The sequence below is a fragment of the Salmo salar genome, chromosome ssa21 (assembly GCF_905237065.1).
Source record: "Salmo salar chromosome ssa21, Ssal_v3.1, whole genome shotgun sequence".
NCBI classification, from domain to species: domain Eukaryota; kingdom Metazoa; phylum Chordata; class Actinopteri; order Salmoniformes; family Salmonidae; genus Salmo; species Salmo salar.
Window position 1 is genome coordinate 50,034,706 of NC_059462.1, and position 27,759 is coordinate 50,062,464.

Below are 27,759 nucleotides of genomic sequence, written 5' to 3' on the forward strand. Positions count from 1 at the left end.
TCACAAAGGTATGGGGGGAAATAATGGGAGGAAACGTGTACAATGGGGGTGCCCTAATTCTCACTAATCATGCTCCAGATTTAACCGGAGTGCCATAATGATTAGATGGTGGATTTATAGGACATGTCCCGAAGTTTTTACACGTTAGCCTAACATGATCCACTAACACTAACGAGCCTCAGGAACAATTTACACGGACGTGATAGAGGAAAGAAAGGTAAACGGAATGGAATGAAATTAGCTACAAATTGAACAAAACTAACACTAAAGTGACAGTTATAAATGTATGTGAGTATTACTGACGGTGGCTAATATTTATCATGATACACATTGTAAAATAAAACGTAGAAAAGCCTAGAATATTGAACATTTTAAAGCGCATACACCAACTCGGCAGGTTCAGACCTACAGAAACCTATAGTTTGGTTGTCAAAATGTCATGAACGGAAATCGAGGGCATAGCTCTGTATATTGTATTTCACTATGGAAATGGGGTCCCAATACAAGTCATATATGATTTTCAGTTTGATTCTATATGGCTGGCTTCACTTTCATCTCCAGGGATCACAACGTAAAATAATGCTATGTGTATTTACAATCCCCTTCTCCAAACGGATTACTAATTTACATAGTTCTTATCCATTTCTAAATTACAGTGCCTGGAGAATGCTGTTATTTCTATTGGGGGGAAAATATAACTTTTTTCCACTTGTACTGGCAGGTTTGCTAGACCTTTATCCTCTTGCGTCAAGGTGGTGGAATTATTCGCTTTTTATGCACTTTTCTCTATTCTGACCTTGAATTTCAGCACGAGAATAGCATGCTATTTTTTTTCCGGGGTGGAGATGTAAGAAATTAAGGTGTGGAGGGTGTGTCTACGGATACGGTGTATTCTGACTTGATTTGTTCCCTCAAAACGTACCATTTACGTACGTACGGCTGTTATTGTCAGAACTGTGGATCTATAAATAAAAACCGACAATCCATGACAGCAAATACCTCACAGCAAGTTTTATTTATACATCCAAAAACAAAAGATCACATTTATCACACTATATACACATTCCATACAGTGTTTATACACATATTACATAATTTGTACACAAGAAAAATATACATAAAAATGTAAACCTTTGTATACAAAAAAATACCTTAGACAAATTATACAAGGACCGATAACAAAAGGTGACTAGATTATTATTAGCTCATCCTATCATCTTTAAAAACAGTAATACAGTACATTCAATGAGTATAGGAATTTGTCAGCCATCTCTCAGATTTCAAGCAGTTACAAGTGCCTACAGAGCCCTGCTTAATTTGTTCTATATGGTTGGTGAGGAGTCTAACTGCAATGAATCTAATCTCATGCTTTGTGAATACAGCAGTATCGCCTTGCTTGCGCAAATTCAAGAAAACATTCCAGCCCACCTAATTCCTAGGGGCTGTACATCTAGGAACAATGCTGTGGTCAAGCAAAAAAATAAACTGAAACTTGAAGCATCTGCTCTGGTAATGTCTGTTTCTTTGAAATAACTAGGCCTTCTCACAGTTGGAAGTGGGGCCTGCTCGATTCTAAGCAGTGTGTGTGCAGTTAATGGCAGCTGTTAGTTTTTCGTATCATGACAAAAGGCAAGATGCTTACTGAGAGCATCTGGCCTCCCACAGTGCTGTTTAGAGCAGGTCAGCTGTGTGTTCCAAATCCAAAATGAATACGGGTGCTGTTATGTGCACTATATCCTTAGTACTTGCAAAAAAAAAAAAAAAAGTACGCTATGGCTGGATTTACTGCTACCAAGAGATCTGCTAATCACAATAAGGGAGAAATGTTGTGGCCTTGCACACAGCTGTAAAGTTGTCTCTCCATGCAACACCAGTCTTTCAGCAGCAACTACTTGCCGGAGTTTAATAGCTATCAAAAATACTGTCTTACATTAGACATTTTGCCAGTTTGGTTAGCTAAATGACAATGTACACAAACATCGATCATTTCATTTTGAAGAGAAATTACAAGTGTTTTGATAGCCTTTAAAACAAGGGGTGTTCCACAAAAAGTTCCCATCAAGCACATCGCAAAAGACTATTTGACTTCATTTTTCAATCCATTGCCACTCATTAACTCACAATAAAACCTCAACTGTAGAGACCTCTACCCTATAAATATATCTAATACTTAACAATGAGTAATCTTTCCGTTTCTAAAAAAATAAATAAAAAAAATACCGAACCCATGGTTTACTACTGTAGAGTTTAAAACCAGACAGGGCAGAGTTGTCCGGTTAATTCCATCCTCATTCCTTAACAGTTAACATTGAGATCCATGCTTCATTAACCTTAATGCACCTGAGAATATGTATTTATTTAGTACAACAGACAGTGCTATCTATACCTCAGAAATGCTCATTGCACCAGTTTACACCAATGGTGTCACACAAACAGATAAGATACTAAAACAAGGGGGCATCATTTCACATGTCCATATACACTGATAGACTAGTGAAAGATGACTTTCTGGTCCTTTACTGGGAGTTACACAGCGTGGACAAAACATTAAGAACACCGGCTCTTTCCATGACAGACTGACCAGGGGAAAGCTATGATCCCTTTAATGATGTCACTTGTTAAATCCACTTCAAAATCAGTGTAGATGAAGGGGTGGAGACAGGTTACGGGATTTTTAAGCCTCAAACAATTGCGACATTGAATGGCACACGTACACAATCCGAGGGTGAATGGGCAAGACAAAAGATGTAAGTGCATTTGAACGGGGTTATGGTAGTAGGTACCAGGCGCACCGGTTTGAGTCAATTGAAACACTGCTGGGTTCACGCTCAGTTTCTCATGTATCAAGAATGGTCCACCATCGAAAGGACATCCAGTCAACTATGGGAGGCATCAAACAAGGGCCAGCATCCCTGTGGAACGCTTGACACCTTGTAGAGTCCACGCCCCGACGAATTGAGGCCATTCTGAGGGTAAAGGGGGGGTGCAACTCAATATTAGGAAGGTGTCCTAATGTTTTGTATACTCACTGTAGTTATATCATCACCCCCATCATAGAAGGGACCATATGCATGAATGTCCTTTTAAAATGCCATTATATAGCAAGACCAGAGAGCACCATGGAGAGTTGTGGACACCCGAGCCCATGGATTTGGCCATTACCCTTTGCAATAACTACTCAGTATGACCTAAGAGAAGCTTCCTGTTCAATGGTCAGTTACAGTCTCTCTCTACTCAAAACAGTTAAGACTTGATTTAGAACAAACGGTTTATGTCAGAGTTACACAGGCCCAAACATATCTGGTCCACATCGGTTTGGATTACATAGTGAAGATACATAAAGTGGAGACCAATACAATACTGTGACAAGAGTGTGTGCCAATGTGTTTATTGCTTAAAGTAACACAATTTACCTTCAAGTGGCTAATAGGTCACCCATAAGGAGTCCCACAATGGTGAGGTCAAAAGATATTTTATGTTTATGAGTGACCCGATAATAGAGCAAATATATACACAATATATTTTTTTTAAAAACACTGTTTAAAAGTGGTTTGGCCAAATTCTCTGTTAAGTGGTGGACAGGACTCTACATCAAGGTAAGATGACGGAACAATTTCCTCTGTTGCTTCACAATGGTTCACCCGCATACAAGGACCTACCTTAGAATCTCTTTCAAAAGGTGAATGGAACAGGGAATAAGGAACAGATGAACCCATGCAATGACCATAGCAAGGCAGGATATACTACCCTACATATTTATTTGGACAGTGAAGCGAAAACGTTTCATTTAGCTCTATACTCCAGAATTTTGGATTTGAGATCAACTGTTTCATATGAGGCAACAGAAAGTCACCTTTAATTTGAGGATATTTTCATACACATCCGTTTTACTGTTTAGAAATGAAAACACTTCATGTATCTAGTGCCTCTCATAAGTATATGGAAAAATTCCCTTGTGTATTAAAGTAGTCAAAAGGTGTAACCTAGCACGCAATGATTACATCAAGCTTGTCACTCTACAAACTTGTTGGATGCATTTTCAGTTTGCGTTTCAGATTATTTTGTGCCCCATTAAAATTAAATGGTAAATAATGTAGTGTCATTTTGGAGTCACTTGTGTTTCTGAACACTTCTACTACATTAAATGTGGAGGCTACCATGATTACAGTTAATCATGAATAATGAGTGAGAAAGTTAGAGGCATAAATATCATACCCCCCCCAAAAATGCTACCATCCCGTTATTGGTAATGGAGAGGGGTTATCATGTCTTGGGAGTATGAACTTTGTGCCTCGAACTTTCTCACCCACGACTCATTCATGATTATCCGTAATCATGGTAGCATCCACATTATTGTAGAAGTGTTTAGAAACATTCTATTTTTATTTCAAATAAGTGATTTACCTTTCATTTCTATGGGGGCACAACATAATCTGAAACATCAACAAAACAAACTAAATGCAGCCAATAAGTTTCAAGAGCCACAAGCTTGATGTGTGCTAGGAAACTGGGACCAAATACTAAACTTGACTACTTTAATACACAAGTGAATTTGTCCAAATACTTATGACACATTCAAATGGGGGTCTAGATACATAAAGTACTTTTGTTTCTAAACAGTAAAACTGATATGAATGAAAATACCCTCAAATAAGAAGGTAACATTATGAAATATTTCATCTCAAACCCAAAATGCTGGAATATAGAGCCAAATTAAAAGGTCTAGCTTCACTGTCCAAATAATACACAGGGGAGTGTTGTTGATGGATGTTAGACACGACTAAACTGGCAATATTTAAAAAAAAATGTTTAATTGACCACTGATTGACGCTTTGTCACTGTACTCTCTAGCACTGTTGTCACTATGATATAAATAATCTCTCCTTAAGGTCCGTCCTCCAATGTTCCTCCACATCAATCCATGTATTCCTCGTGTCACTATTTCTATTGTATCTTGAACTCTGCATTGTTGGATAAGGACTCGTAAGCAAGCATTTCACTGTTAATCTACACCTGTTGTTTACCAAGCATGTGACAAATAACATTTGATGTTTCTACTGAACCACCTCCCTCCACACACTCTGCCCCCTGCTGGCGAAACTCTGGAGCTGCGTTTACGTCAAACCACTGGACCCTTTCAGGTGGCCAACTGGCTATATCACCACCAAATCATTACAGTTAAGGAATATCTGAGGTTGTGCAAATTCCAATAGAATAGTGAAGCGTTAGGTCCGTTACCACATTGCACACTTGAAGCAGAAGGGAAATGAATGGACACTGGGTGAATATATTTCTTGAGTCCACGGTTTGACCTACAGCCATTGTACTGTGCACGGCTTGCTCTAGTTACTGTGTGGAAAGGGGGGCGTTGCACTGTTGGCACTTGCAGCGGTGGCACTAGCTATGGAGAAGCCAGTGGGAGGCGCTGTGGAGCTGTGACTGGGCTGCACATCCTTGGGGATGCCACTGTGGGAGGCCAGCTGGTGGCCGAAGGCAGCGCTGAACTGAGGAAGCTGCTGCTTGGGAAGGGTGGAAATCAAGAGGTCGTGTGGTGGCGAGGGGGCGGGGAGCGCAGTCAAGCCTGTCAAGCCGCTCTGGGGCAACGCTGAGAGGGCAGCCATGGGCTGTAGGGTCACAGAGTGGGAGGAGGGGGGAGTGGACAGAGAGGTGGATACGAGGTGGCCCTCTGGTCTGATGAGGTTGCCGAACTGTGTGGGGTCAGTGAGGGGCAGGGGGAGGTTGTTCCAGGAGGAGCGTGGGGTACTTGGTACCTCCAGCAGGAGAGGAGAGTCAGTCTGGAAGGAGGTGGCGTGGGGAGATGACATGTGGTCGTTGTAGGGGGATGGTACATGCTCGCTGCAGTAATGGCTTCCCTGCGGAGACGATGTGGGCGCCTCCGGCTTGGCCAAGATGTGGGGCGGGTGTGTCCGGGGGACTGTGCGGGTGGAGGTGGTGAGGCTAGGTCCCGAGGGAGGAGTCTGGCCCTGGGCAGGGGGCTGCTGAGGTGACACCGAGGGGGAGAAGTGGCCACCAGCAGAGTGCAGCAGGTTGTCCTCCAGCTCCAGATTGGAGAAGTTCTCTACGGGGATGCGGCCGTTGAGCAGGTCCCCCATCCCCCCCGGCTGGACCCCTGGCCCAGGGAACACTGCTGCCATGGCCCGGTGGTCCACTCCATCTGCCTGCGCCAGCTCCGCCATGGAGGTCAGGCACACCAGGGAGTCTGGGTAGGAGCCCATCAGCCCAGCCTGCAGTGCTCGCACCAGCTCCTCAGCCTCCTCTGTGGTGGGAAGCAGCTCCCCATTCTTACCTGAGGATATATACAATATCTCTTACCTACACCGTAGGAATCTACCAACCATCCCCCTTTCTCAGAGAGCAGGAAGAAATGTTTGAATAAATACTTGAGCCTTCAGCTTATTCAATAATATTCAGACAAATTTGTTCAAATAAAACCATTTTTTGTAAAGATAAAAATAGCTGATGTCACACACACACACACAGCTAAAAATGACCCCCTTTTGGAAAGTCTTGCTGTGAGAGCTTATCTGGAAAGTTTCAACGAGAAAAATAAAAAAAACATGAATAGGCGCTAGTGGTGAAATTCATGACAACAACGAACAAATTAATAAAAAAAATGTACCTTCAAACAAGTCAAAGTCCTGAAGGTCATCGGGGAGCCTGGGTAACACGTCCGAGAAATCCTCCTGGTTCAGCTCGAGGTCGTTTGGAATGTCTGACATGTCATTGGTGATGTCATCGGGAAGTTCATCGGTGCTCAGTTCAGGCGTCGAGGGACTCCTGCCATCAAGGGAGAAAGAAAATTCAGCAAGTACATAAGGACTGTTCATACACAACACACTCCTAGTGTCTGGAACAATATGTTCATAGCAGTGGAGGCTCCTCAGAGGAAGGGGAGGACCATCCTTCAGAAAAATAAGTGAAATGTTAAAAAGTTATCCTTTTTAGATGAAACTATAATAAATATAATCACGTCACCAAATCATTTATTAAAACACTGTTTTGCAAAGGTTTACAGTAGCCCAACACCCTCAAGGGTAGCACCATGGTGTAGCCGGAGGACAGCTAGTTTCCGTCCTCCTCTGGGTACATAGACTTCAATACAAAACCTAGGAGGCTCATGGTTCTCACCCCCTTCCATAACCTTACACAGTAATTATGATAACTTCCGGAGGATGTCCTCCAGTCTGAGCTCTTGCAGCCTGAACTGACAAGTACACCCAATCTGAAAGAATAAGCTACAGCTAGCTAGCACTGCAGTGTATAACATGTGGTGAGTAGTTGACTCAAAAGAGAAAGATAATAGTTTAACAGTTTTGAAAAAATGTATTTTTCAAAATGAAGGAGAAGCGAGAGAGCTATATTTCATTTTTTTTCCACTTTCACAGCTGGCTAGTTTAGCCAACTCAAACAGAGAGGGATGTTATGTTAGCTAGCTGGCCATGGCTATCCAACACTGGAACTCTTTCAAGTCAAGGTAAGCTTTTGGTTTTATAAAATGTATTGCCACCGGGGCCCGCCGGTGTAATTTCTAAACTGCTTGCTGTACACTGTACTGCATGATTGTAGCGGGTTAACTAACACGTTAGCTACTAGAACTATGTTAATGGCGCTGGAGGAGATGGCTGATGTTTTACAGGCTCCTTACCAATTGTGCTATTTTGTGTTTTTTCGCTTTATTTGTAACTTATTTATTTGTAACTTACTTTTCATGACCGAAAAGAGCATCTGGATATCAGAGCAGCGATTACGCACCTCGAATTGGACAAATATTTTTTCTTTAACGAGTCGGACGCAAATTATTTACTCCAGATACCTGACCAGGCCCAAATCCCCGTCATTCGCGTGAAGAGAAGACGCAGATACGGGGGGGCAGGTCTGGATGCCTCATGAGAATTAGTTGGCGAGTGGGTAACCCGCCTCTACCATCAGTCTTATTGGCCAACGTGCAATCATTGGAGAATAAACTGGATGAGCTCCGTTCAAAACTATCCTACCAACAGGACATTAAAAACAGTATTAGCTTATGTTTCACAGAGTCGTGGCTGAACAACATAAACAGCTGGCTGGTTTTTCGTGCGTCGGCAAGACAGAACAGCTGCCTCTGGTAAGACAAGGGGTAAAGGTCTGTGTCTATTTGTCAATAACAGCTGGTCTCAAGGTTTTGCTCGCCTGAGGTAGAGTATTTCATAAGCTGTAGACAACACTATTTCCCAAGAGAGTTTATCTATATTTTTCGTAGCTGTCTATTTACCACCACAAACCGATGCACTAAGACCGCACTCAATGAGCTGTATAAGGCCATAAGCAAACAGGAAAATGCTCATCCAGAGGCGGCACTCCTAGTGGCCAGTGTCTTAATTGCAGGGAAACTTAAATCTGTTTTACCTAATTTCTACATGTGCAACAAGAGGGAGAAAAAAATAAAAAACTCTAGACCAAAAGCCTTCTGAACAGCTTTTACCCCCAAGCCATAAGACTGCTGAACAGGTAATCAAATGGCTACCCGGACTATTTGCATTGACCCCCCTCCCTTTTTTTTGTTTTTACATTGCTGCTACTCTCTGTTTATTATCTATGCATGTCACTTTACCCCTTCCTACATGTACATATTATCTCAATTACCTTGACTAACCTGTACCCCCGCACATTGACTCGGTACCGGTACCCCCTGTATATAGCCTCGTTATTGTCATTTTATTTTTCACTTTATTTAGTCATTTTCTTAACTGCATTGTTCATTAAGGGCTTTTAAGTAAGCATTTCACGGTTGTACACCTGTTGTATTTGACGCATGTGACAAATAACATTTCATTTGATTTGACTATGACGTTAGCTAATATGGTGAAAACGATGTAGGCTGTGTGTAGCAGTTAATGGTATGAAGGTTTGGCTTGGAAAGGTTTTTCTCCATCTGGTCACAGACAGCTGTGCTCTTAAGTCCACAAGCGAAGGGAAAAGGTGAGATGAGGAGAGCGCGTAGAAGCGAGGAGGAGTATACAATGAGCAAAGTGATCATGCTGTTTGTATGTGGCTGCTATGAATGTGAACTGTGATTCTGTTGAAAAACGTTTCAGAAACAGAATGGGGATAAACATACCTGAATTTGTCTAATAGAAACACTTGTTTAGAATTGTTGGACTAACGATTACAACATAGATCAGCTAGAGGCAGGCAAGCGCGTGCAAGGCGGTATTGAATGTGTGTCACCGTCACCTTGATTACTCAAATCTGTCTCTCCGTCCTGTGCACACCTACGTTGTAAACTTGAATTCATAGGTTAGATTGTAGCAACCTCGTGATGGGTACAGGGAAAATTCTAGTATCATTGTAGTAGCCTAAACCTATATAGTGCACTACCTTATAATCAAAAGTAGTGCATTATATAGGGACTAGGGTGCCATAGGCCTCTGGTCTAAAGTAGTGCACTATATAGTGCACTACTTTAGACCAGAGCCCTATGGAACCCTAGTCCCTATATATAGTGCACTACTTTAGACCAGAGCCCTATGGAACCCTAGTTCCTATATAGTGCACTACTTTAGACCAGAGCCCTATGGCACCCTAGTCCCGATATAGGGACTAGGGTGCCATTTCAGACCCAATGAGAGACCAGATGGTTCTGGGACAGACCTGATGTTGGCCTGGTTGGGCATGGTCAGGCTGGAGGAGGAAGGCATTCCCAGGTTCCCCTGGGGCAGCGCCGGCGGGATGGGCTTCTGGGGCCGCCACGGCCCTCTCCTCCTCTTCTTCTTGTGTTTCTTGGTGAGTGCAGGCGGTTTGGTCTTCTTACGCGGCTTTCGCTGCTGCTGCTGGTGGTGCTGCACTCTTCGGTTACCGTCTCCACGCAGGAAATTGTCCTATAGGAAAAAAAACACATGTCCGTAAGTATAGTGTTACAGAGCAGATACTGTGGCATATGTATAACAATGGTACTCCCAATGTACTGACCATCTTTTTGGCATGCTCCTCACAGAGCGGTGTCTGATGCGTGATGTCAAACACAGGAATGGAGCACTGTTGTCCATCGGCAAATTTGGCTGTGCAACTGGAGAAGAGCTGCTGGGAGCGATTCAACAGAATGTCTGCAGAAAAACCGTGAAGGAAGCACTCCAGTGGAAAAGAGGACAACTGTCATGTCTCAAAAACAGAAGCCATACTTTTGAGTCTGTTAAGTTCTATTAGGACAAGTTGTAAAGCCATATTTTGCAATAATGACAGTTTTGTCCCAACAGTCCAGTGTGCCATGTAAGAGGTTGGTGAAAAGGATACGCTGGAAGCAGTGTCGGGTGAAGGGTAGAGCTCGGCTGCTACATGCCTGGCCCTTGGTGCTTCCAGTGCAGATTCCCATCTCCTGCTGCCCTGGCTCACTGAGCAGAGAGACAGATAGACCCACGCTCAGGACACAGCCATATCTCAGGACACAACCATACCAACACACTCTCAGCTCTTCACAACACAACTATCATTACTGACCACATGCCCATGTGTGAGAGGGCTGGCCGATGCCCGTCACATAAAAAAAGGGTTTTACTAAAAGAACTGGAACGGTTTCTTCCAAATTTTAATAAATATATAAAATACAAAAAAAATACAAAAAAGGCTTAAAAATGGCAAAGAGTTAAAATTGTAAAAACAAGGACTAAAAAGATTAAGACCAAGAATAAAATAATAATCTTAGCTGGTCTATCCCTGCTTACCTCTCAAATTCAGACACTCAATTTACAAGACACTTTTAAAAATGGTTCTGGTGAAATGAGATCTCAACTATGGCATGATATGAATAATGTAAGTTAAGCAGGAACCTGCAATACAATACACATAGAAATAAATTTAAAAAACGCACAAATACAATTTAAATAAGGAACTGTGCTGATATGAGGATGTACTCACATCACAACCAGGAAAAGCTTTAGTATCTAAGTCATTTAAAAAAATCAAATAAAAATTACATTTTCCCATTGACATGGTATTGGAGGAGACTAATAAGGTTAGTCAGGCTCAATTGCATAAATGGGAGTGTTGCGCACAGTGTTGAGTATTTAGTTTACCTTGAGGTCTGGGAGACCTTGCGCAACTTCTGAATCAACTGGCCAGCACAGTCGGGGTCTTTACTGGCAGCGTGCAGCAGGGCTTTGCGGAAGGCATAGTGGTATTTCTTCTGGCGCATGGTAGCCCTCTCCTGCCTGCACAGGTGCTTGTATTTCTCCTGGAGGTATGAGCACAGCCGAACTAGCCGCGTTCTCCGCGAGCTGCCAGCATCTTCATCTGAGCTGGAATAAAGAAATAAATAAATAAGTCAAAAACAAATCCATGTTTGATTTCATGATAGTCTAACTATGTACGTAAGAAACTTACACATCCTGCAGGTGTCCTTCCTGTAGTCTCCAGGCATTGTGATAGGGTGGAACTCTCTCTGCCTCTACTTCATCATCCTCTGAACTGTCTTCAGACCAGTCCAACCCTGAAAGAAGATAACCTGTTAGTACAGCTGGTCTCAGCAGTATAATGTAAAATGATCTTTATTTATCTCGTCTTACACAGACCCAATACGACATTGAACTAATAAGCCCAATACAGTATGTCATGTGAATAGGGAGGAGAGGTACCTAGATGATGGAAGAGGTCTCCGTGCTCCTGATGTCTTTGGGTGCAGAGCTGCACCAGATGCTGTAACCTTGCCATGCAGGCAAGGGGAGGTGAGAAGGCAGCCGGGCGCATGGCCACCAAATGGCGCTGAGTGCTGTCCCAGCTACTGGATGGCAAGTGCGTGGCAGTGAACAGAGCTTTCCTGCTGAGGGGGGGACAGGAGGACTGCAGCGGACTGGGAGCTGTGTTGGGGGGCAGTCCGACAGGCAGAAAGGCGGGAATCTGAGGTGGAGCTAGCTTACATAATAAACCCTGCAGCTGTCCTGGGAGGACAAACGAGGGCATGGTGGAGGGCTGGAGGAGTCCTGTCTGCTGCTGTCCTGGGAGGACAAACGAGGGCATGGTGGAAGGCTGGAGGAGTCCTGTCTGCTGCTGTCCTGGGAGGACAAACGAGGGCATGGTGGAAGGCTGGAGGAGTCCTGTCTGCTGCTGTCCTGGAAGGACAAACGAGGGCATGGTGGAGGGCTGGAGGAGTCCTGTCTGCTGCTGTCCTGGGAGGACAAACGAGGGCATGGTGGAAGGCTGGAGGAGTCCTGTCTGCTGCTGTCCTGGGAGGACAAACGAGGGCATGGTAGAGGGCTGGAGGAGTCCTGTCTGCTGCTGACGGGGAAGATGAGGATGGAGGGGCGAAGAGCGGTGCACACAGGTAAGAGGAGAGGGGCTAAAGTGCTCTGGAGGTGGTTGGAGGAGGGAATTGTCGTGATGGGGGAGCTGGAGTTTCTGGCTGAGCACCAGTCGACTGTGTTGTTTCTTCCTGACGGTGGAGCCCTTCCGAGGAGGGCCCTCTTCCCCATCAGTGTCCTCCTCGTAGAAGGCAAAAGGGTCCAGGAGCTCCCCGTCTGGGAGGGGTAGCAGACGGGAGCAGGGTGGAGAGGGTGACAGCTCGTCCAGGCCATTGGATGCCTTCAGAGCGAGCGAGGGCACAGTTATGTTAAGAGCCACTGACTCCAGGTGAGGTCTTGAGCGCATCTCCTCCAATGCATCGTGTTTCTTCTTCCGCTCCTTCTTGGGGATAAACCCAAGGACTTGGAGGTGGCTGTTACAGTATCTGTGGAACAAACACACCTTTAACATGCTGTTTCACAACTATGACAGATAAATCAATCACAAAGACCTGACGTCTTCTGTGGCGAGGACAGCTTCTACTGGAACGCCACACCCACCTGCGGTCCTCAGACTTGGGGATGGGGTTGGTGCATCGTTGGCTGTTGTACTTGGCCACATATTCACATTGCTTGAAGGGAGCGGTCTTATCCTCCAGGACATGACGGATACAGAAGGCATAGCCATTGAGTCTGCGCTGCTTGCAGAGCTTTGGGCTGTATGAGCACAATGGCTTATTGTCCACCTCCGAGAAGTGGATGTGTTTGCCCTCATACATCACGTGACTCTGGTCCTTGAGAACATCAGCTGATGGGAGAGGGAGAAAGCAAGGAAAACCATGAGTCTTACATTATGCACAGTAATCACTGAGACTGCCCTGAATATGCAAACAAGACAAACACAGACCAAGGGTACGGATTGAAATAAGCATTTACAGCTCCTCTGACTCTATAGTTTGACTGTTGCAAGCAAGAACATTAACATGCACAATTCAGGCAACTAATTAAGAATGTGTTCATGTGGTAAAGAAAATAGTCTACTAGTGTAAAACAAAAAACATCTAACAAACATGCATACATGACCAAAATATTAGGAAGATGTTCTAAGAAATCAAGGGTGAGATTGGAAATGTCAAGATACACCTCTGTGGCATATGACTTAATCTTAAATGTGTTTTTGAACCAATGATGTAAGGGACATTTTTGGCAGGGCGCAGGCAGGTTTAGAATTTATACTGTATGCTTTCCCATACCTGTGGCTACTGTCAATTCAAGCGCACGGGATGAAGCGTCAGACCGAAGTTTTCCTTTACATGCAAATGCAGGATATGGACTGTACTGTATTGTCACAATGTCATTTGCGCGACAGAAACGTCACCAGTTCCAAACTGAGGGTAATACAGTACAATGTGTCTACATAACATTGAATTAAATGTGTCTATTAGCTAGCTATATTGCTAACGTTATGATTAAATCTGGAGGAATTGCATAGCAAGCTAGCTAAACTACATGCATGAAAACGTGCACACTTGAGCAAATTTAGATTACGAGTTAGCTGTGCAAGTTAGTATTTGTTTAGCAAATAATTAGCTAACTACACAGAACAATGAACTTTGCATAACTAGGTACCTACTAGTTATCAAAACAAATAGTTAGCTAACGTTAGGATATTTTCCTACTTGCTACCTAACGTTAGCTAGCATAGCTAACAACCTAGTTCGGTAAAGTTAACAAACCGAGCTAGTTAACGTTAGCTACCTAGATTTTGTGTGGTAGTTCGCTAACTAACTAGCTACATTCTGGCAAATTTGCAATAATCCGAAAACAGAGTATAGGCATTGGACAACAAGTACACATGTAGATATGTGGTTAACGTATACATTATCATACAATAAAACGACCTTATACAATTGCAATTTTAGCCTGCTACGGTCTTGTGATAGGTAGCTAACTAGCTAGCACATTAGGCAGCTAACTAGCTAGCACATTAGCTAGCTACGCTAAAAACACAAGTAGCGGTAGCCAGGAAACGGAAACATCAATACATAGAAGACTTCTATGAAATATGATGGGGAATTTACAATACATTGAAGTGCATTTGGAAATAGTTTAAAATATAAAAAGTACTTAAGATTAGGATTTCACGACAATCAAACCGCCTAATTTGTGGCAAATAGAAAACAAAGGCAAGGGGAGGCACAGAGGCTCGTTCAAAAAGGCCTTAAACTAAATATTGCCCGCAAGTCATCTGGACATTTTCTGTTTAAGAAAATTAATACATTTAGGTGAATAACGAAACGTTGTGAATATATGTATATAATAAAACAACTCCGTAACTATCATAATCATATGTTGTGTGATACAGATAACGATCAAAAGTTAAACATTTAACATGAAACGATAAGGCCTATCAGACCTAGTAACCCTAGGGCCTCGAGTAGACAAGTCGTCCCGACTACTCCTGCGCCATAAGCGGCCTCTCCAGAAATCGAAGTCGAGGCTTCACTTACCTTCAATTTGTATAGGCTGTGTAAGGTATTCGCTCCTGATAGAGTAGAAGTGCCTATTACAACCAGCTCGCCTATTTGTGCATCGATATTCGATATTTTAGGTAACTAATAATGCTCCTATCTGAATACAATATCATTGAAAATACTGATGCATGTAAATGTAGATTATCCACAGCAAACATTAGCAGGTGGGAGCTGCTGAGGATTTTAGATTAGTCCACAGCAGACTCCTCACAGCACCACTACAGGCACTGCGGGGACATGACAACAGTCCACAGTCCAACAACAACCTCTCTACCATATTGGAAATTCAACTTTGTATAAGCTACAGCAGGGAAGAAATGCAATGTTATGTCTTGCCGACTGCATGCATGGCAATGCTAATTGAAGGGTAGAGTAGCTATAGTTATGTGCTTTTAAATAAATTACATTTCCCTGCTTATATCAACATGGTTTAGAAACTCTGTTATATAACACATGTCAAATTCCTATCTGGCAACGGGCTGATGTCACATTCTTTATGAATGCGTTCTCTACTCTGGCTGCAACACTGTTGCCCAATGCTGATGCAGCACGTGCCCATCATCTACTAAACACTTGGAACGCTAAAATATTATAGGATCACAGTTTAAGGCCCTATACTCCTAAGGCCCTACAGCCCACATGTGTCGTCTTCTTTCCCCAGGAAAGTATTTAAAAGTTATTGTTTTTTTTAACTTTCTTGCCTGATTGATTTGAAAGGCACATGTTACCAGCTCAATTTGACCATACTACATGCATTTGTGGGGGTGTGATTGTAAAGAAGTATTTAATGAAGGTATTACAATTTTGTAAATTTGATCGATTTCAACAGTGTAATACAAATATTTGTGATCACTGGTATAAACTGCTATAATAATAGTGGCACATAAGATATTCCACTGTGATAGATTGTGCTGACCAATGGCTCTATACAGGCTTTATCTAAAGATTATGTTGTGCTTTACCATTGATTACTACTGAAGAAAAATAGATTTCTTAAATAGTTTCTTGTATACATTATCTACAAAGCAGCATATTCTCAATAGTAATTGGGGAAAATACAATCTTTACACAATTCACAGCTGTAATATACATACAGGAAATAAACTATGTATGCAGCTGGAAGACTAAAAAGGTGCTTGTACTGCATTTGGTCAATAAGGGTATGAGGAAGTTGGTTCTCAAACCTCCTCAGGGACCCCCAGACGTTTTACAATTTTGTTGTAGCTCTGAACTAGCTCACCTGATTCAACTAGTCAAGGGCTTGATGATTAGTTGACAAGTTATATCAGGTGTACTAGCTCTGGAATAGATAAAATGGATGGAACAGCTGTGGGTCCGGAGGCTAGGTTTGAGAACCACTGCTGTAAAGGGTTGGAAGTTGTGCGTATAGCGTACAGGAAGTTGTGCGTAGAGGAAGTTGTGCATATAAAGTGAGAGAGGAATAGGCATCTATTAGAATGACTACTGAATAATAAATATGTGTCTATGGATGTTTAACGGCTATTTTAATAAGTGAGGATTGGATAGGTACTGTATCTATCGCATTGACTTTACAGAATACATAAAAAAGTAACTGTCCAGTGAAATTCTCACTTTTAAAAGTTCATATTTTGTTAACTCATACCCAAATAATGTTGTTGAATCATGTGGCCAAAGCATAAATTGGATTTAAAAAAAACACATAGAAACCCCCACCTCAAACTTGTATTTTATTGAACGTTTAACTAGGCAAGTCAAACCGACCGTTTCAAAAATGCTTGTTATTTCCTGATAGAGCATGATGTTATCCTCCTGAAGAGGATGAGCTGGCCAATCAGCGGTCTACTCTAATGAATATTTGTATGACTGGTATACGACCAGACCCTTCTGTTGTTGGGGTATGTCCACACCATTCCAACACAGAAACACTGCTTTTTAACATAATTAATTACACTTTTTTGGAAGGTAAACTATTTCACTTATATGGTACAGAAAAGGGAGGACCCCCCTATCCACATCGATGGGACAGCAGTGAGAAGGTGGAACGATTTATGTTCCTCGGTGTACATATGACCGACAAACTGAAACGGTCCACGCACACAGACAGTGTGGTGAAGAACTTCAACCTCAGGAGGCTGAAAAAATGTGGCTTGTCTCCAAAAACCCTCACTAACTTCTACAGGTGCACAACTGAGAGCATCCTGTCGGGCTGTATCACCATCTGGTACGGCAACTGCACCGCCCTCAACCGCAGGGCTCTCCAGAGGGTGGTGCAGGCTGCGCAGCGCAATACCGGGGGCAAACTACCTGCCCTCCAGGACACCTACACCACCCGATGTCACAGGAAGGCAAAAAAGATCATCAAGGACAATAACCACCCGAGCAACTACCTGTTCACCCCGCTTCCATTCAGAAGGCAAGGTCAGTACAGGTGCATCAAAGCTGGGACATAGAAGCAGTTTTTCAATCTCTATCTCAAGGCCATCAGATTGTTAAAACAGCCACCACTAGCACAGAGAGGCGGCTGCCTACCTACAGACTTGATATCATTGGCCACTTTAATAAATGGAACACTAGTCACTTTAATAATGGCACTTTAAGAATGTTTACATATCTCGCATTACTCATCTCATATGTTTATACTGTATACTGTATCCTACACTAGCTATTCTTTACTATCTAGTGCATATTAGCCACTCTGTCACTGCTCATCCATATATTTTTTACTTACAGTTGGAGTCGGAAGTTTACATACTGTGGCAGACCAGGGGGTTTGGTCAAGACGTTTACCCCTATCAGACACGGACAGAGAAGGATTAGCTCAGTTTCAAGGGTGTTTATTTAAATAATAGATCAAATAGAAAATAATAGGTCTCCTCCATGGGACCCTCTCCGGGACACCGTCTTCTGGGTTCCGGGTCTGGCTGTATCCTGTCGGGCACAAATCTCCCTCTTCTTACCTCTGCTATTGTCAACAATAACACGGGAGTCCTTTCTTCCCCCCCACTCTCTCTGTGTGCTGTCTTTCTGGCAGCTTTATGGGCCTTGCACAGCTGGTGAGCAAGCCGCCCTTGATTACACACCAGCTCCCAATCAGCCCCAATTAGTCCTGGCTGGAGAGCAGATGGAGCCATCGCCTCGTGATGTATACTTCATCTGTTACCAGGCCTCGACGAGTCTCCCCCTGGTGGCTGACCTGCTGTACGCCCCCCCCCCTTAGCTCTGTCGGGAGGGGACTGTCATCAGTGCAACGTAGGTCTCCCTTCTCGATAGGGCATCCGCGTTTCTATGCTTCGCTCCTGACCTGTGCACAACAGAAAAAGAGAAGCGTTGAAGGGACAAGAACCACCTGGTGACCCGATCGTTCGTGTCCTTTCCCCTGGCCATCCAGACCTGGGGAGCATGGTCCATGACCAGGGTGAAGTGGGTACCTAGCAGGTAATACTTGAATGTCTAGCACCCACTTCACCGCTAGACACTCTTTCTCAACAATAGAGTATTTTTTCTCTCTGGGTATCAGCTTACGGCTGATGTACATGATGGGGTGCTCCTCTCCCTCGTGTACCTGAGACAGAACGGCCCCTAGTCCCATATCACATGCGTCCGTCTGGACCATCATCGGCACCTGGAAATCGGGCGTTACGAGAATCAGATGGGAGCACAGCGCTTCCTTCAGACTGTTGAATGCCGCTTCTGTCTCGTCCGTCCATTTCACTGTTTTCGGGAGGCGGGCCCTGGTTAGATCGGTGAGGGGGGAAGCTATAGCCGCAAAGTTGGGGATAAACCGGCTATAGTATCCTGCCAGTCCCAGGAAGGACTTGACCTGTGTTTGGTGCGTGGAACGGGCCAGTCACGCACCGCGTGAACCTTCCTCTCCTGGGGCTTGACGTTCCCCCGTCCGATCAAATACCTCAGGTACTCCACCTCCTCGAACACTAGCTTGCACTTCTTGGGGTTTGCGATCAACCCGGCTTGTCTGAGCGCGTCCAGCACCGCCTGGAGGCGCGTCAGGTGCTCTTCCCAACCTTGGCTGTGGATGATGATATCATCCAGATATGCCGCTGCGTACTGCTGGTGGGGTCGAAGCACTCTGTTCATCAGCCGTTGGAATGTGGGCGGGGCACCGTGGAGACCGAAGGGGAGCACCCGGTACTGATACAACCCGTCTGGTGTCGAAAACGCCGTGTTCTCCCGGGAGGAGGCTGCCAATGGTACCTGCCAATATCCTTTGGTCAGGTCAAGGGTGCTGATGTACCGGGCCTTTCCCAATTGGTCGATGAGCTTGTCCACCCTCGGCATGGGGTAGGCGTCGAATACGCTTATGTCGTTCACACCCCGGAAATCATTACAGAAACGGAGGCTACCGTCCGGTTTGGGCACCAACACGATGGGGCTGCACCATGCGCTGTGGGACTCTTCAATGACCCCCATCCTCAGCATAGCCTCCACTTCTTGTTTCACGGCCTTCCGTCGGGCCTCCGGAATCCGATACGGCCTCTTTCTTACCGTTTCCCCGGGCCGGGTACGGATGTGGTGTTCAATAAGGGTCGTGCGGCCCGGCTTCTCGGAGAACACCGCCATGTTCTGATCGACAAGCTCCCTGAGCTCGTGCTTCTGGGCCAGGTCGAGGTCCTCATTGCTCTGGACCACCACTGGTACCGTTGGCGTCCTGGGTCCCGACCATAACACGGCCAAGGCTGTCCGCTCGTGCCACTTCTTCAACAGGTTCACGTGGTAAATCTGTTGAGGTTTCCGTCTCCCCGGTTGTCGTACGTGGTAATTGACAGGTCCCAGCTTCTCGACCACCTCGTATGGTCCGTGCCATGTTGCCAGGAACTTACTTTCGGCCGTGGGGATCAATACCAACACCCTGTCCCCCACCTGGAATTCTCGGGGCTGGGCTCCCTGATTGTAGACCTGGGCTTGGGCGCGTTGGGCCTTCTCCATATGTTCCCTCACTACTGGCCATGTGGCTGTCATCCACTCCCGCATCGTCTCCACGTGCTCTACCACGCTGCGTAAGGGGGTCGGTTGGGCTTCCCACACCTCCGTGGCGAGGTCCAGTAGGCTACGTGGCCTCCTCCCGTAGAGGAGTTCGAACGGGGAAAACCCAGTGGAGGATTGGGGTACTTCTCGGATTGAGAACGTTAGGTGGGGTAGTAGCTGGTCCCAGTTCTTCCCGTCCTGCTCGATGACCTACCGCAGCATCTGTTTCAACGTTTTGTTAAAGCGCTCGACGAGCCCATCCCTCTGCGGGTGAAAAACAGAAGTCCGGATCTGCTTGATCTGCAGGAGGGCACAAGACTCTTTCATGAGGTGGGACATAAACTCTGTACCTTGGTCTGTCAGGATCTCGTTCGGGATGCCCACCCGGCTAAAGAGGTGGACCAACTCCCGGGCGATTCCCTTGGATACCGCCGCCCGTAGGGGAATGGCCTCGGGATACCAGGTGGCATAGTCTACTATTACCAAGATGTACCTGTGTCCTCATGCAGTCTTTACCAGGGGTCCAACTATGTTCATGGCGATGCGTTCAAAGGGCACCCCGATGATAGGCAGGGGGACCAGAGGGTTTCGGAAGTGTGCTTCGGGGCAGTGAGTTGACACTCCTGGCAGCTGCGACAGTCGTCTTCCACGGCCCTCCTCATCCCGGGCGGCGATCCGTTCCCGGGTCTTCTCCATTCCCAGGTGCGCCCCCAACAGGTGGGTGTGGGCCAGCTGAAGAACGGTTCCTACTTACCGTCGGGGCAGCAACAATACCTCTTGAAGAACTCGACTGTTGGCGCGACACCTGTCTTCTGGGTTCCGGGTCTGGCTGTATCCTGTCGGGCACAAAACTCCCTCTTCTTACCACTGCAATTGTCAACAATAACACGGGAGTCCTTTCTTCCCCCCCACTCTCTCTGTGTGCTGTCTTTCTGGCAGCTTTATGGGCCTTGCACAGCAATCCGCCCTTGATTACTCACCAGCTCCCAATCAGCCCCAAATAGTCCTGGCTGGAGAGCCCGTCGAGACCTGGCACGTCCAGCAGATGGAGCCATCGCCTCGTGATGTATACTCCATCTGTTACCAGGCCTCGACGAGTCTCCCCCTGGTGGCTGACCTGCTGTACGCCACAATACACTTAGGTTGGAGTCATTAAAACTAATTTTTCAACCACTCCACAAATTTCTTGTTAACAAACTATAGTTTTGGCAAGTCGGTTAGGACATCTACTTTGTGCATGACACAAGTCATTTTTCAAACAATTGTTTACAGACAGATTATTTCACTTATATTCACTGTATCACAATTCCAGTGGGTCAGAAGTTTACATACACTAAGTTGACTGTGCCTTTAAACAGAAAATTATGTCATGGCTTTAGAAGCTTCTGATAGGCTAATTGACATCATTTGAGTCAATTGGAGGTGTACCTATGTATGTATTTCAAGGCCTAACTTCAAACTCAGTGCCTCTTTGCTTGACATCATGCAAAAATCAAAAGAAATCAGCCAAGACCTCAGAAAAAAAAATTGTAGACCACAAGTCTGGTTCATCCTTGGGAGCAATTTCCAAATGCCTGAAGGTACCGCGTTCATCTGTACAAACAATAGTACGCATGTATAAACACCATGGGACCACACAGCTGTCATGCCGCTCAGGAAGGAGACGCATTTTGTCTCCTAGAGATGAATGTACTTTGGTGCGAAAACTGCAAATCAATCCCAGAACAACAGCAAAGGACCTTGTGAAGATGCTGGAGGAAACAGGTACAAAAGTATCTATATCCACAGTAAAACGAGTACTATATCAACATAACCTGAAAGGCCACTCAGCAAGGAAGAAGCCACTGCTCCAAAACCACCATAAAAAATCCAGACTACGGTTTGCAACTGCACATGGGGACAACGATCGTACTTTGATCACGGGGGTGGCAGCATCATGTTGTGGGGGTGCTTTGCTGCAGGAGGGACTGGTGCACTTCACAAAATAGATGGCATCACGAGGAAGTTAAATTGTGTGGATATATTGAAGCAACATCTGAAGACATAAGTCAGAAAGTTAAAGCTTGGTCGCAAATGGGTCTTCCAAATGAACAATGACCCCAAGCATACTTCCAAAGTTGTGGCAAAATGGCTTAAGGACAAGAAAGTCAAGGTATTGGAGTGGCCATCACAAAGCCCTGACCTCAATCCTATAGACATTTTGTGGGGAAAACTGGAAAAAAAGCATGTGCAAGCAAGGAGGCCTACAAACCTGACTCAGTTACACCAGCTCTGTCAGGAGGAATGGGCCAAAATTCACCCAACTTATTGTGGGAAGCTTGTGGAAGGCTATCCGAAACGTTTAACCCAAGTTAAACAATTTAAAGGCAATGCTACCAAATACTAATTGAGTGTATGTAAACTTCTGACCCACTGGGAATGTGATGAAAGAAATAAAAGCTGAAATAAATCACTCTCTCTACTATTATTCTAACATTTCACATTCTTAAAATAAAGTGGTGATCCTAACTGACCTAGGACAGGGATTAAATGTCAGGAGTTGTGAAAACTGAGTTTAAATGTATTTGGCTAAGGTGTATGTAAACTTCCGACTTCAACTGTATTCTCATCCCATTCCTTTACTAGATTGTGTGTATTAGGTTTTGTTGTGGAATGTGTTAGATATTACCTATTAGATACTGCTGCACCGTCAGATCTAGAAGCATAAGCATTTCACTACACTCGCAATAACATCTGCTAACCATGTGTATGTGACCAATAAAATGTTATTTGATGGTAATTAATTATCAGTCCTATTTTATAGAAATCTGGAAACACTGGACAGTTACTTTAATATATTTCTGTAGATGTGCAGGTTATTTCTAAATCAAATCAAATTTAAATCAATTTAAATAAATTTTATTTGTCACATACACATGGTTAGCAGACGTAAATGCAAGCGTAGCGAAATGCTTGTGCTTCTAGTTCCGACAGTGCAGTAATATCTAACAAGTAATTTAACAATTCCCCAACAACTACCTAATACACACAATCTAAAAGCGGTGAATGAGAATATGTACATATAAATATATGGATGAGCGATGGCCGAGCGGCATAGGCAAGGTGCAGTAGATGGTACAAAATACAGTATTATACATGTGATATGAGTAATGTAAGATATGTAAACACTAATAAAGTGGCAGTGTTTAAAGTCGCCAGTGATTGGGTCTCAATGTAGGCAGCAGCCTCTCTGAGTTAGTGATTGCTGTTTAGCAGTCTGATGGCCTTGAGGTTGAAAAACAGCTTCTATCTCTCGGTCGCAGCTTTGATGCACCTGTACTGACCTCGCCTTCTGGATAATAGCGAGGTGAACAGGCAGTGGCTCGGGTGGTTGTTGTCCTTGACTTTCTTTTTGGCCTTCCTGTGACATCGGGTGCTGTAGGTGTCAGGGAGGTCAGGTAGTTTGCCCCCAGTGATGCGTTGTGCAGACTGCACCACCCTCTGGAGAGCTTTGCGGTTGAGGGCGGTGCTGTTGCGCCTTCTTCACCACACTGTCTGTGTGGGTGGACCATTTCAGTTTGTCTGTGATGTGTACTCCCAGGAACTTAAAACTGTCCACCTTCTCCACTGCTGTCACTTCGATGTGGATAGGGGGCTGCTCCCTCTGCTGTTTCCTGAAGTCCACGATCATCTCCTGTGTTTTGTTGACATTGAGTGGCAGTTGAACAGGCTGGGATCTATTACAATGACACTGTACGGCATATTAATAACATTTCTAAGGATGTATGTAGGCCTAAGAGTTATTTCTGTCTTGTGTGAGAGTTGGATAGACAGCTTGTACATGTAGAGAGGAATGACCTGGAAAACAGATCTTTACCATATGGATGGCTCATCTATAGCTTGGGCTACTTCGGTCACAGCCTACACACACTTAGCCATAGTCTGCCTGATTGGATCTGTAGACAAGAGGGATATTTTAACACAACCAGTGCTTGACTTGGGCAGGAGCTCACCGGAGCCGAGTACCAGTACCTGAAATGTTCTACCGCTTGAGCTCCTGTTCTTCTTATAGAGTATTATCTCAAAAGTATTGTGGATCTCCTATACCTAAATGTAAACAGTACCGGCACCCAAAATGAGTACCGGCGCTTATTTCAGTCCAAGTCAAGCAATGAACACAACATTCACATACAGTAGTAAAGACACAGAGTCAGATGATGTTGGTTCAATTATAAGAATTCACCAACGCACAGCTTCTCTAAAGATAAATTAGGTCCAGACTGAACTGTGCAATGTAGTAAGGAGTTGTAGTTTCCAACATGCCAATATTCTACGTAGTATTGTGCATAAAACGTGGTAATTAACTACAATGACTAGGGTTGCACATTTTGGGCAATATTCAGAGGTGGAAACTTTCCGTGGGAATTAGCGGGAATATATGCAAATTAATATTAATACCATTTAAATGTAGATGTTTTTTGCGTTGGATATATTTACCATATCATATGGAGACAGAAACATAAACCTTTTACCTTATCATAAGTAGACATAATTGCAAATGATTAAATCCTTCCAATAGAAGAAAAACTAAAAAACATTTAGTTACAAATGTAACTTTAATTAAATGAGTTGACTCTTCACATGGGATGATTTCACTGAACAACAAAAGAAAGGGAATATTGAATGATCCCCAATGATCCATTGCATCTCCCAAAATTGTTTTTAACATACATCTGTAAAATGATAGTCTTGAAACTAAAGCTTTGGTTGTCTTCCTGTCAGGCTTCCATGTCTTTTCCCTGGACCTCCTCAATGTCACCTCTTGAACATCAGACTCTGAGGCCTCATCTTCACTGTCACTTTCCAACCTTGTTGAGGATGGCTCTTGTCAGGCTCAAAAAGCCTCACATTTTCCCAGAATGCCACCAATTTTTCAACCCTTGTATTGGTCAGCGAGTTGAGTGCTTTGGTGTGTGTTCCCAAACAAGGACCAGTTGCGCTCTGAGGTGACTGATGTTGGTGGGATTTGGAGGATGATGGAGGCAACAGGGGAAAGAGTCTCAAATCCACAAAGTCCCTTCCACCAGGTGGCTGATGAGATATGTTGACACGGCTGCCATATTGCATCTCGGCTCCGAGAACGTAGGAGAGAGAAGAGGTCTGATTGCCGTCCCCATTGCTCACTCAAGGATCCCACCGTGCATCTGATGAACTCCGGAAGTCCCTAGGCGTCTTCGTCCCCAAGAGGATCCGGGTTTACCCGAGTTCCTCCAAGACCCTCCGAAGACTGCCGATTTGCCTTTTCCCGAGCCGATGCAGCTCGGCAGGGCTAGGCTGTCTCCAGCTGAACGCGGATGCAGACTTAACACCCAGAGTTGTCTGTATTGCGGTACTGCCAGTCATTATGTGTCTACCTGTCCCTTCAAGAAACCTAGCTCATTGGTAGGAATGAGTACTCTGGTGAGTCTTAAGGATAATGTTGCTTCTCCCCCTACTCGCCCCCCTCTCCATGCCACCCTGCTGTGGGGTGACCAGTCCAAGTCTCTCCAGATACTCATCGACTCGTGGGTCGATATGAGTCTTATGGACGTTGCCCTGGCATCCGAGCTGGGCATCCCCACTCAACCCCTCTCCATTCCCATGGATGTTAGAGCGCTGCACGGGCGCTCTATAGGCCGGGTTACCCACCATACCACTCCCATCAACCGATGAGTGTCGGGGAACCACAGCAAGACGATCCAATTCCTGCTAATTGAGTCTCCGCAGGTACCTGTGGTATTGGGATTCTCTTGGCTCCAGCGACACAATCCCTCGATTGACTGGTCTACTGATGCCATCGTGGGCTGGAACCCGTTCTGCCACGCCCACTGCCTGAAATCATCTCTGCCTGCCCCGGGATGGCTTCCTGGGGGCTTGGAAATTGACCCGAACCTCTCCGCCATTCCCGCGGAGTACCAGGACCTCCGGGAGGGGTTCAGTAAGGCCCGGGCCACTTCGCTTCCAGAACACCGACTGGTACCCAAGGAGGTTAAGCCAGATGCGATGGCACGCCGCTATAGCCCCGCGCCTACACCCCCAGAAGCCGAGACCTTTTCCCCCTGCTCCAAAATCAATAGCCCCTCTGCTGTTCGTCCTCTGTTGCCCCGTGCCCTCCGTATACTTCCTACTTTTCATGTGTCTAGATGTAAACCCATATCTCACAGCCCTTTGTCTCCTGTTTCCAGGCCCACCTCTCTCCCCCGTCTCATCGACGTCCAACAGGCATACAGGGTGTTTGTTTTATTCTGTGTTACAGCATTCAATTTTGGGGTGGCAGGTAGCCTAGTGGTTAGAGCGTTGGACTAGTAACCGAAAGGTTGCTGGATCGAATCCCCTGAGCTGAGGTATAAATCTGTCGTTCTGCCCCTGAACAAGGAAGTTAACCCACTGTTCCTCGGTAGGCCGTCAGTGTAAATAAGAATTAGTTCTTAACTGACTTGCCTAGTTAAATTAAGAAAATTCAAGCCACATAATGCATAGTTAATTTAATGTTTAAAAATACATAATCGAAATCCGTGATTATCTTTTAATAATCAAACTGAAACCGACCTCAAAAAAGCACTAATCGCTCAGCACTACTCACCTGTCATGTAAAAGTTTCGAACAGTGAGCTGTGGAGGGACCAGAGGCTCTGTGAGGACAGTCTGATTCACATCCTGCGGTAGAAGACAGACATTATTAGTTAACAACCTCACTAACCATAGGCATGAGAGAATAAATGTCAAAATAACAGTAACATGTTTATAGGAGGGCTTTTCCTTAGGCCAACTATGTCCATCATTAGAGGACCCCTAACTATATTCTTTATGGAGCTCCAGGGAGGAGAGAGGGGTTTGTGTGGGTGTACTATCATCATAGCGCACCAGGTTGGGTGAAACCTCCGCCAATCTGTCACGCACCTCATCCATGGTGTCGTACAGCAATGTCACTCCAGCAAGCTTTAGGGTAACCCCCCCCCCACCACACCCACAACAATGATACTAACTCATGAAATTACTACTGAACACATTCACTGATTAGTGTTGTGAAACATTAGTTTACCTCAGATATGGCAGAATGATCTTCCAATCCTGCCTGGCCATGCCTGGAGCAGTCACAGCCAGCCTGGTCTGCTGGTCGCGCCCCTCAGTGTTCACATAGATGCTACATTCCTCTGTATGCTGCTCCAGGGAGGATGATGTCAGCCATCGCCGCCCCAGCGCCTCCATGGTGCCTTGTGTAGAGTTATGAAACTAAAAATACATTCAGTCTGACACAAGACTCACTTAAAGATCATGGATATTATTCTAAGTGCTGCACATCTGAAAATGTATTTTTTGTGTATCTGTTGTGGAAGAGCGTTGCAGCCAGCATCTGTCCCAAGGAGGAACAGGAAATGGGGTAAATGACAGATAAACAAAGAGGGAGTTGGCTGTGAAAACTGATCAATAGTATTTAATAGCGGTTTAATATAGGTAGTATTTAATAGCATTTAAAAAAATTCACCATCAATCTAAATGTGAGATCAGGTACAGTAGTAGATATTACCTGTGAAGCACATTGAGAACCTTCCAGCATTCTCCTACTCCACTGCTGGCATTCTGAGCAATGGTGGACATGGCTGCGTTTATAGCGGCTTCATTCCTCTCTCTGCAGGAAACCACTGCCCACCACCACTACAGGATGCTTTGACCTCGGCAAAAACCTAGGAACAAGATTTTTTATAATTGTTGACATAGTGAATTCTCTATGACTACACTTAGTGACCAACCATCAGAGATCTGTAAATAATACATGATTACCTTAGAGAAGGGCTGGGTCCCAGGAACTATTTCCTGCAGGACCTTAGCAGACTCCTCCAGCTGATCGTACGTGTAGGTCAGGTCCACCTCCCGCCCCACCAAGGCCATCTACAGCTCGTTGTGAAGCCAACTACCAGGGGTACATGAAGTATCTATAAAATACCACCAGTCACGTTTCAGATTTATAGTTTC

The 27,759-nt window shown here is 44.8% G+C and overlaps 1 protein-coding gene across 7 annotated transcripts in view; it reads right to left on the reverse strand.

The window, feature by feature from the left end:
* Positions 1 to 986: 986 nt before the first annotated feature.
* Positions 987 to 27,759, reverse strand: part of LOC106582458 (INO80 complex subunit D) — a 47,466-nt gene continuing 20,693 nt past the window's right edge. For 3 of the 7 annotated variants that reach the window (XM_014165592.2, XM_014165589.2, XM_045704860.1), the window contains 13 exons: positions 27,568 to 27,719; positions 27,314 to 27,470; positions 26,828 to 26,999; positions 26,370 to 26,442; positions 12,831 to 13,077; positions 11,628 to 12,715; positions 11,377 to 11,482; positions 11,070 to 11,291; positions 10,291 to 10,388; positions 9,970 to 10,103; positions 9,652 to 9,878; positions 6,641 to 6,798; positions 987 to 6,307 (listed from right to left, as the gene is read on the reverse strand). In XM_014165592.2, coding sequence (XP_014021067.1) covers positions 5,343 to 6,307; positions 6,641 to 6,798; positions 9,652 to 9,878; positions 9,970 to 10,103; positions 10,291 to 10,388; positions 11,070 to 11,291; positions 11,377 to 11,482; positions 11,628 to 12,715; positions 12,831 to 13,077; positions 26,370 to 26,376 — 3,252 coding nt within the window. In that variant the 5' untranslated portion in view covers positions 26,377 to 26,442; positions 26,828 to 26,999; positions 27,314 to 27,470; positions 27,568 to 27,719 and the 3' untranslated portion in view covers positions 987 to 5,342. Of the gene's footprint in view, positions 6,308 to 6,640; positions 6,799 to 9,651; positions 9,879 to 9,969; positions 10,104 to 10,290; positions 10,389 to 11,069; positions 11,292 to 11,376; positions 11,483 to 11,627; positions 12,716 to 12,830; positions 13,078 to 14,779; positions 15,042 to 26,369; positions 26,443 to 26,827; positions 27,019 to 27,313; positions 27,471 to 27,567; positions 27,720 to 27,759 lie in introns of those variants that run through there. The other 4 variants (XM_045704861.1, XM_014165593.2, XM_014165591.2 and 1 more) reach the window with 4 other exon arrangements.